The sequence below is a fragment of the Morchella sextelata genome (genome assembly GCF_020137385.1).
Source record: "Morchella sextelata strain SCLS chromosome Unknown scls_7, whole genome shotgun sequence".
Lineage (NCBI taxonomy): Eukaryota > Fungi > Ascomycota > Pezizomycetes > Pezizales > Morchellaceae > Morchella > Morchella sextelata.
The window spans coordinates 1831813-1842324 of record NW_025408622.1 but is presented as its reverse complement, the minus strand read 5'-3'; the positions used below and the strand labels follow the sequence as shown (position 1 = coordinate 1842324).

Below are 10512 nucleotides of genomic sequence, written 5' to 3'. Positions count from 1 at the left end.
AATTTCTGATGGTTGTAGATCATGTCTTCAAAAAATAAAATAATTGCAATGAAGCTCAATCCCGGACTCGAACCGGGGTTGCCGGAAGTTTAGTTCAAAATCCGGAGTGATAACCTCTACACTAATCAAGCGGTGAATTACAGTCCAATCGGACATATAAGGCCTCTCCTTCAATCAAATCGTTGTATTGCGAAGTTCCGGCATTCATTTGCCGCTTGTTTGGCCATTCGTTCTCGTTGATCATATGATATCACTCGGTTATTAGTGGGTTTTCTTACCTGCATTTAATTTCGATACCAAGCTCCACACCAGAAAATAAACCAGATGCAAGGCTCGACCAGTAGAGCGCAGAGAACACACATCAAATCTAGGCTTGGATGACCATAGCCTATTATTTCTCCATCGGAATATCTACGTAGTGGGTCCAACAATGTATGGCGTCATATCATTGCTTTATGAACGACACCGTTGCGTAGAATCTTGAGTCTAGTTATCCTTGTTTTTAGATCTCTCGTCGAAGAATGTCTTGCTTATAGTTTCCATCATCGATAATACCAAGGTCGCTAGCGCGCGCCTGACGGATCATCAAGGCTGCCTCAAACTAGATCGCCCTGAAACGTATCCTCAAATCAAAACTCTTTACTAACAAAATAAATTTCTAAGCACTTTTACCTACCTTCTCGGGTATTAATGAATTAAACAAAAAAAAAAAAATACCTTCTCGGGTATAGTGGATTCTTCTGGATTATAACTACAGCTGCAGGTGAGTAAAAACTATGTTCTATAAGTCCGAGTGATGAATCATTGATTATCAATTGGACTCAAGGTCACCACCGTACCCATGATGTTTCAATGGTCCCCTAATATCCTTCATATCTCCTATTAGGTCAGGGCAAGAAAACTTTCACAAATAGCGAGATTTGACTGACCGAGCTCGCACATGTGGGATAAAGAATCCCATGGCCAACGATCCACTACTGAAACCTCTCTAAGATTCTAATGTACTATGATAGGCTGACAAAGCTTGCTAGATACGAACCCAGGATAAATTGTAAAGATATCTGCTGTGCCAGTACGTACAGTGTTAAGTATGATGTTCAAGATCTCTTAATTTCTAGTGTAGCCATACTACGGTATTTAACGGTTTCGGCGGGCATATATGTCATGCCTTCGAGTTGCCTTTAGCCAGGTGGCCGCCGGGTTGCCACTGCCACTTTACCCGCCTCACCGGCAGTCATACTCAGGGAATACTGCTATTTATCCTAAGAATATATGGGATACTTGCCTTGCTCCTTCTGCGGTGCAGCAATACCTCTAAACGAAGCGCCTGATAAATGGACTTCGAACATATATTCCCTGGGGAACATGCAGAACTTCCCCTGTTTGCTAGAGTAACAGCTAGCTGCAAAATCTTTTATTTGGCTCCCTGTCCGCCCAATTCTTTTATGAATTGGGAACGTGGCCTTAATACCGGTTTCCCCATTTAAATCTTTTTTTAAACGAGAACTGCGAAGCTACGTATACGGTCAGAGCATTCTTTGGTGGGTTAGGGATACTTTCAATGACGTATGGTTTTTTTCCTCCTTTTTTTTCCTTTTCTTTTCTCACTCCTTATAAATAGTTGATATATCAATACATGATTAGTTGAAAACTTTAGTAAGTGGTCTCGTTCAACGGCTTCCAAGTTGGTAATGATATGGTATAATCCTTGTAAAGATCGAAAATGATTAATCTTTGGTGCTTTTTATACTAATTAAGGTGGTTTGATTCCATGCGTTAATTAAACCTGTGCATGCACGCGGTACATATATATACTTCAGAGATTTTAGTAATTGGTATATTCTTGTCTCTGTGTGTATAAAGTAGGAGATTACATGTATTAATGATGTGTCTCAAATAGTGATGGAGGTGAGCCTGAGACTTCGAGACTTTTGGTCTTGAAAATATCTTGGAATTGAGAGAAAAGTCTGGAAATGGTGTGAACTAGCATAAACGAGGCTATAATAGTACATTTAAGGTGAAAGGTGGGACATTCGGATGAAAACACTCGAAAAAAATCGCCTGCTATAAAATATATGCCGCCAGAAAAGGAAGAGAACCCAGCGGAGTACTGACCTCAAGTGTCAAACCTTTTTTCTATCAATTTTTACAGTTTTTATAACTAGACTTGCCTGTTGTACCTCCTGCCATTCAAGTCTTTATGGTAGCTATATTCAAATATATCTGACTGGATTAATATGGTTGGAACGTTCTCATGAACTCATGAGAATAAACTCATCATTGCTGAGAATTTCTCTCAAATGGTGAGTATCCCTTAAGCCGTCAGGCCGAATTGAAATGGCAGCTGTTAACCACATTCAGTAAACATTGGAGATATATAATACGATCTGCCATGTATTTGATAAGCAGCTGGCGTGACGGTATGACTGAGACCAGCGCTCAATCCATCATCTTTACTGAATGTGGTTAACAGCTGCCTTTTCAATTCGGCCTGACGGCTTAAGGGATAGTTTCGAGCAGTCTCACTCCCGTTAGGGACTAGTCTGAAACAAACAAAGCGACTTTATGGTCTAAAATGCTTGGCTACAACCATCGAGTTGGGAATCATAGAAAATCACTCGGATGAGGATCCTCGGAGCGAAACCCCTAGCCACAAATTGATGATGTCATCATGACTGAGAACAGAGCGTTGATTAACTGGAGATTCTTCGTTTGTGCCAGATCAGACCCCTGCATGTTGTATAAGTTACAAGTTCCAGTGTTGGTAATGACCCACGACCCGTAGATAGTGTGGTCGACGAGTCGAGTTGGCTCGAGCTTTTTTCACTGCTCGACTTGAAGAGCTCGAGCTTTTTGGGTGTTATCTTTCTGCATATTCCCGCCTTGAAACCATACTTGGTATACCCATATTATCCTTCTGCCATTTGATTTATAAAATCTTGAAGTATTCAACCCTAACCCTAACAACATATGTTTGCACAAAGAGATCTAGAATGACTTCTGGAACTCCTATGGGGCCACTGAAAAGCCCGAGTTCAGCTCGAGCCACTCGAGCCTTTACAAGTCGAGACAAGTCGAGACAAGTCGAGACAAGTCGAGACAAGTCGAGACAAGTCGAGCAGCTGCTATCACGAGTCAAGTCAAGCTTTTCTTCCTGCTCGTCTCGAGCCGGCTCGTCGACCACACTACCCGTAGATAACGACCAGTCAGTGTTAGGACCGGGTCGAGGCCGGACCCATTGGTCGTAAAAGGTAATGACCTACTCGCGCTGCCGGATTGAAGCCGCTCATACAAAAAAGGTAATTGATCTAAAGACTGCAAAAACTCGAGCTCTTATTGGCTGCCAGATCACTCGCCACAGCTCTTTAGGCGGCTTCAAACCGGCCGCGCGAGTAGGTCTTATCCTCCCCGGGAAACTTGAGAAAATTCTGTATCTATTTCTGATAGAATCGCCTTTCTTGGCATTGATACGACCTACATTATGACCGGTCGAAAACCCGGTCCCATCAAAATCGTAATGACCCCCAGTCGTTACCAACACTGTCAGACAAGTTCTCCAAGCATCATGTCTTCATCCTCCATTCTTGACGAGTCTTCAGGGTCTCGTGACACACCACTTATCACCGTAGACGACAGTTACTCGGATTGGGAGATGATTACAAACGGATCCGAGCCAAAGTCACCAGAACCAAACGAACCTCCTCAAAGCCCTTTGCACTCAGTAACTCTCGCACTTGCCGAGATCAGAGGGCTTTTTGCAGACCCGGTAACAGACTCCCCGCTACCATGCGAATCTCCCGAAACATATGCCGAGCCAACGGTACCCCCCGAGGTAATCAAGAAGCCATACAAAGAATTCGAATCAACAATTAAAGGGTTTGACGAGCCTATCGAGCATTCTATAGCTCCTGATATGCGAAACCTGACAAGCTCCGTGGATTCCATCAGGAAAGACACGGAAGCCAACTTGGTGGAGTCGGAACTGTGCAAGATCCGGAGATCACACCTTCGTAAGGCCATAAAGGAATTGGAGATAGCAAATGCTTCTCTGCTAGCTTCCATCACACACGAAGACGACCCGAAAGCCGAAGATGAGCCTAAGCTGGCTAGGAAGAGGCAGCGTCCAGGTCCACCTCCGAAAAAGAAGCCGAATACTGCAGCATATTCAAAGTCTCGCAAATTAGAGGAGCTTTCTCCCGGCCTGAGTCAAGCTGATCAGCATGAGTCTTTCTCTGCTCTTACAACCGCCCAATCCCCACCGCCAATATTCGCACCGCCTAAGAACTCAATTGCCTGTAGATTTCGGGCAGTAGGTTTGTACTTTGACCCTGAACCTAAGCCAGAAGAAGTCTCTTGAGACATCGGTATTCCCCCCGGGCCTCCGTGTATTATCATGAAACTAACATCGTGTAGCCATTGTCTCATACATGTCCATTATTGCTGGAGATTCTGGCTATAGGATGTTAAATAAATTAAGCAAGGTTGTTTTCATCGAAGGCTTAGCATAGAGAATTGTGTGGTGATGTATATGGTGAAGTGCTGAGGGGGGACCGCGATTGTCTAGTGCACCTCCTGCGGTTGAGGCTTCAAAGTTGACAATTAATCTAAAATCCATACACAAGGACCTCGAAGTCTAGAAACATATTCAACAATTTTAGTCATTATAAACTTGAAACTGCAGCGCTTTTTACATAAGCAACGGTGTATTGTCTCCAATATTCTAGTGTGTCGAAGGAAGAACTTGATAATATTCCGTCTCCCAAGTGGTCTAAGACTACTTGGGAAATCAAAGTTACGGTAGCAGTGAGATACATAGTCTTCGGATACCCGCGGTCCATGCCGTTATGGTCATCTAATATTTTCCCATGGTAAGTTAACATCTCGCACGGAACTCAAATCTAAGAACATAATTTTCGGATCCACTACTTGTAGTCATAATGATCAACTTCTATCCTATCTAAGAAAATCGCCTTATAGCCTCTACGAGAAACAGTTTACTGCTCAACAAGAACAGGATTTCGGTGAGTGAAATACACAGAGGAACCGAAACAAGTAGAGTGTGGCTTTTAGTAGCCTATGAGGCCAAGAAAGGTTGCTTGGATTTTTGCGAAGTTTGTTCTGCCTACTTAATGAAAGTATCTCGATAAATTATATATATAATGTGTTATCGAGCAGGGTAGGGAGAGTACATGAATTTTCAAAAGTAGAAAGGTACTAGTACATGTATCAAATGCATGTCCTATAAAATGCCTGTCCTATCAAATGCATAACATCAAGGCACGGGGGCATACCAAAGAAAAGTCCAAATACAATAAAAGGAAAAAAAGAAGAAAAAAGAAGAAAATACACATACCAAGAGGGGCTTTGGGTCTGCGGGACCATACAAATCTCAACCCAAATCAATGTCTAAAACAGCACCTAATGTGCAAGAGATAAACCGGTCAAGATCCAAAGAAGTAACAACTTCATCCCCCCAAAATTATCAACGTCGCCTAAACATCATCGAAATAATTCCACCATGGAAGCTCCGGGCTCCAGTTCTTTGGTTTCCCAAAAGGTCTGGTTCCTAATCTGCGTGCCTCCTTCTCCCTATATTCCCTTCTCTGGACCAATCTCTCGCACAATTTGGTCAGCGACCACTTTGTCCTCCGCTCACCAGAGGCACCCGCATCTTCAAATAACACCGTCCTCAGATACTCCGCAGATATATTGGATCCCCTGAGTTTGAGGCTTGGATCTCCGACTGTCCAGATATTCCATCTATCATCCTCTTTAGGGGGGCGTACAGGGCGCCCGCCATTGCTCATTTTGGCACGCTTTGAGCTTGGCCCCTGTTCGCCTTCGCGAAGAGTGTACACAATGTTCGGATCGAGGTTCATGTACAAAACCTGGAATTCCTCGAAGGTGATATCATCTTCTTGTTGCTTTGGGTGTTCCTGTTTCTCCCCTACTTTGCGCGACTGCCGTGGTTGTTGTTGGCCTGGCTCTTCATCATCATCAGAGATCTCATAATAAAAACGCTTTTTCATATTAGAGGGGCCTGCATATATGGTTGAGGGATCAAATTTATGGATTGCTGGGTCGTAAACGAGGTTGTTTTGGATCCTCTCTTTACCCTTGCCCTTATCTTTGCTTTTCATCCTAGCTTTTTCTTTTGACTTTTTCTCTGCGAGGCGCTGGTTATACCGATGCATCGACAAGACATCGTGCTGAAACTGCAGCTTTGCTTTAAGTTCCTCGGGAGTGAGATTCTCTTCGGGGCCCAGATACTGTTGGAAAAACTTATTTTAACAGCGGCTTCTTGGGATAGAGATGTGAGAAAAAACGTACTGGGAGGTATTTCTCGAGGTCAGTTGGCTTAGGAGAAGACTGGGAACCAGAAACTGTGGAAGCATAGTCATCAGACTCTGGAGCTGTGTGTCTCGGTGCTGGAGAGGATAGATCGCCGTTCCTAGATGAGGTTTCTTTTGTTAGTTACTCCATTTGCCAGGTGTTCTGTTGGACAAAACTACACACACATTTACCAGGAGGGGCGGGTGAAAGAAACGATCTTTGAAGGAAAAGAAGGAAGGCAAAGAACTAAGTACGTACCATGGTTCATTCAACTCTGACTGGTCAGTTGGTTCCTGCTGTTGACCTTCATCAAAGCTTTTCAGTCCTTCCAGTTGATTGTTCTGAAAAGTTTGCAACCCTTGCCGTGAACTTTCACCAAAATTCTGTGGTTTTTGTTGGCTTTCTCCAGTATCGTTGGGTAATTCAGGGTGTTGATTCCCCAATTCCCCTTGTTGGCTTCCGGCTTCAGAGTTGAGGATTCCCTGGTATTGGCTTCCTCCAGTGTCGTTGGGTGGTAGCTTGGAATGTTGATCCCCTAATTCTTGTTGTTGGCAAGGAATTTCTTCAGATTTGATCATTTCTTGGTTTTCACTTTGCCAAAAATTGAAAAGCTCATGGTCGTCTAGGGTTCCTTCAGGATCGTTAGGTAACTCGGGATGTTGTTCTCCCGTCAGGTTATGCAAACCAGAGCTGCCGTGGCCGTCAAGAGCCCATTCCTTCAGAGTATTTGGCCCCCAATACTCCTGCTGTTCATCTTTGATTACTGGTGGGGGGCTTGATGGTCCAGCAACCTCCTCCTCTAGCTCTTCCAGACACTGATTGAAGGTTTTGGACCAAGCCTCCTGATATCGAGCCCATTCTTCTAGTTGGTCTTCATAATTCGTCTTGAACTCGTCTTTACTCATATAGTTGAACTTTGAGGAGTCTTTTTGCGAATACTTGAATTGTTATTGAGGGTTTGAATAATTGGGGCCAGAATCTATTGAGATGGTGACTGAGAATGGAAAAAAAAGGAATTTCAAGTGCCAGGACTACGGAGAAAGAGTCAATGACACTGGAAGTAGTGTTTTGAACGTGCAGGGCAAAAAATGACAAAAAAGGCTGTATGAATAAACCAGTTGATTAGGTTTCGAAACAGGCTCTAACCGGTTATATAGATACGATAAAATCCAAACTCTCAGATACTATGGTATACCTTGGAGGAGATTTTATGACGAAATCACCTAGTGATAAATTTATACTATGGGTGTTTTGGTGAGAAACCATGTTTCCTGTTTTTAGAACAGATTTATCGGACTAGTGTGAAGAAATTTCGACACTAGAATACAGTTCTAGACTGTATTTGTGACTAGGGTGGTTTGTATGGAAGAGTGTTGACTGTGGGACGTGGTGGATATATATATGTGTGAGGGCCGGTCCCAAGGAAATACTATGTGGAATGACTGCAAAGATTTCTGGCGGTCGATACTGAATGAGTATGAGTAGTTAAAGACTCCTGAATTTTAAGAACAAATGGTTTTTGTGGGGTAACTGGTGTGATTTCGGTCAATATACACGTATTTTCGTATCTCTATATCGATATACCGCCGATTTCGAAAGTAGAACGTCTTCAAAAAGAATCAATCTAAGGAAGACTCATCATCCCTTAATATATGACTCTTCTTCGCCTTATTCTGCCTAATTGGCGGTTATCTTTGACGAAAAAAGACCTGCAATTTCATCGAGTGATATATCATGATTCCTCTCGTCGTGAAAATATTTTCCCTCGAAAAAAAGCAGAAATGTGAGTTAAACTCGGTTAATCATAGAATTCCTATAACATAGGTAATTAACTCTAGGTATCTAGCGTCGTGCGTTTCTTTTTTCGTCTCGACCTTTCTATGTGTTCGTCCTGCTTTTTTTCTTCTTTTTTTTCCCGTCTTTACACGTGCTTTCTATGGTTTCGTCTGCTGAAAATCTCCTTTAAAATGTGGTCTGATGTGTACGTATATGTGTAGTATTCCTGTTTTTCTTTTTTTTATTATCCTGGCGTGGGCTGTATAAATGTAGATTGCAATTTTTCCCTTAGCCATGGCTCAATCTATGTATATTCTTCTCATAATTTGAATAATGGACGTCCATGAGCCGGAAGAACGCTCAGCTAGCTAGGCTCGAGCTTTGAAGTGGCCCATAATACAGCTCTCAGACATCGCTTATCTATTTGCACAAACTCGTAGGTTAATTAGTGTTAGAGTTAGAGTTGCGTGTCAGAGATTAATTGTGTATATATACGGTACCTATATGTACAAATAAAGATCGAGAATAGGCAGAGAAACCAACCCCCCAAAAGCTCAAACAGACTCAGCTCGTGGTGACTTCTCGTAGCTACATGTACTCAAAACGAGGACTTTGTATGTAGGACTCGACCACACTGGACGTGGACGCGGAAACCTACATATAGATCAGACCACCTCAACATGAGTCGAAACAGGACAAATAAGACCGAAGATCTTCCAAACACCAACATATATCCGCCGAAACCCCTTTCACTCGCCTAATCCTAGCTACTATAGAACTAGTAATGGACACGAAACAAAAGACCATGTAAACGAGAATTCTAGCTGATTTCGTGACGGGGCAGTGGGAGGAATAAGCGGTCTTCAGTAATAAGACCTTCTCAACCTATATCTAAGGCGAGACAAAATCAGGCCAAGTCTCGTCTTGTTTCGTCTTGTGCTCATCACTAACCTGGATGGATACCACAACCCCAACCTGCATGCCAAGAACAGAGCAATCCCCCGAGTGACATCTCATGATCCTACATCCACACAAATGACACCACGGCCGAATAGGTACATTTTTCCACCATGGAATAGGACAAAATGGATCATATAATATCTATCGATCAAAACCTACAGTACCAGAATTAGCGGCATATTTCATGTCGTAGTTCTACCGTAATGCTTCGGTATTTGTTTGAATAGAGCACTTTAAGTACGTACAATACGGAGATAATACGGAATTTCTGGAAATACGGTATTCATTGGGCTCTGTAATCTCAGTACACTGCGAACTTTCATCAATGCCCTATTCGAAAACGGTAGCGCTGCGGTTGGAATGCTATCTCTGCATGCGGTATTGTTATGGTATTGCTGGGGTATTACCCGCATTACCGAATGTGTGTAAAATGGCGTGTGACTACCACAGCAATACCACAACCCATATTCGATAAAGTGTGGCATTGCTGCGGTATTTCTACGGTAGTCTCTCAAGTACATTAGTGAGCAGAAATACCGAGCCACTACGGTATGTACAAGTATCACTGCCGCATCAGATTGGCGCATTCTCTTCGCACTCCATCAGCATCTAATATGTATTGAAACTCGACTGCGGTATGGGCCACTACTAAGTAGTGTAAAGCACAAGAAATAGAAATAAAAAACAATCAATTCCAAACCCCAAACTCCAGAGAGTACAAAAACAAAATACCCGGTGACCCAAGACAAGTTATAAGCCCTTAATCTTATAAACCCGCTTGCCCAGGAGTGAGCCGAACAGGGGGTCTCCCGGTTAAACCCCCTTGGGAACCGTACCCAATACCGCTAGGCAATTGGGAGGTTCACGGTTTTCAACTATAGCAATTTAATGAGCCAAACCTTTAGCTTTGGGAAGGCTTGGCACTCCCAGACACCCACACCTTGAGCAAGGGGCATGCACGGTACTACATGTACTTAGTAATACATGTATCATGGCTACTAGTAGATACGGTATTCCTGCTGTATCCGTACGGCATTTCTTGGCGTAGATTACTACGTGAATGTGGTGATATCCTCCCTTTCAATCGAGTGATACCTGGTGACTGCAATACAAATTCCCCCGGCCCGTGGGAAAGAGATTTCGTGTTGATTGATTGATTGATAATTCATTAAAATAGATTTGGTGTGAAACAGTGCTTTTTTTTCATTACTATTATTCTGATACCCAGCTGGCTGTGGATCTTGTTTTTTTGGTTTTTCTATGTGACGGAAGAATGTGCGTCTCATTCAAAAATCACTTTACACTTTAGCCAAACAAAGAAGCCCCTTTCTAAATCCATTATTGTCCCTTCCAATTCTCTGATCGACGAGTCGGTCAAGCATTCTGAAACCAGAATTTCTTTTGCGTGACAAAAACGTGACAGTAGAGAAAGAACCTTCATCG

At 43.0% G+C, this 10512-nt stretch overlaps 2 protein-coding genes across 2 annotated transcripts; one reads left to right on the top strand and one right to left on the bottom strand.

The window, feature by feature from the left end:
* Window positions 1-3565: 3565 nt before the first annotated feature.
* Window positions 3566-4357, top strand: H6S33_012158 (uncharacterized protein; the record flags this gene model as incomplete). The annotated part of the gene is made up of 1 exon (XM_044843538.1): window positions 3566-4357. One exon carries the CDS (start codon window positions 3566-3568, stop codon window positions 4355-4357), a length of 792 nt encoding a protein of 263 aa, XP_044695826.1.
* Window positions 4358-5492: 1135 nt separating this feature from the next.
* H6S33_012157 (uncharacterized protein) lies at window positions 5493-7238 on the bottom strand (the record flags this gene model as incomplete). Its single annotated transcript, XM_044843537.1, has 3 exons — window positions 5493-6269; window positions 6331-6451; window positions 6592-7238. The coding sequence occupies 3 exons, from the start codon at window positions 7236-7238 to the stop codon at window positions 5493-5495; spliced, it is 1545 nt and encodes a 514-aa protein (XP_044695825.1).
* Between the last annotated feature and the right edge of the window lie 3274 nt (window positions 7239-10512).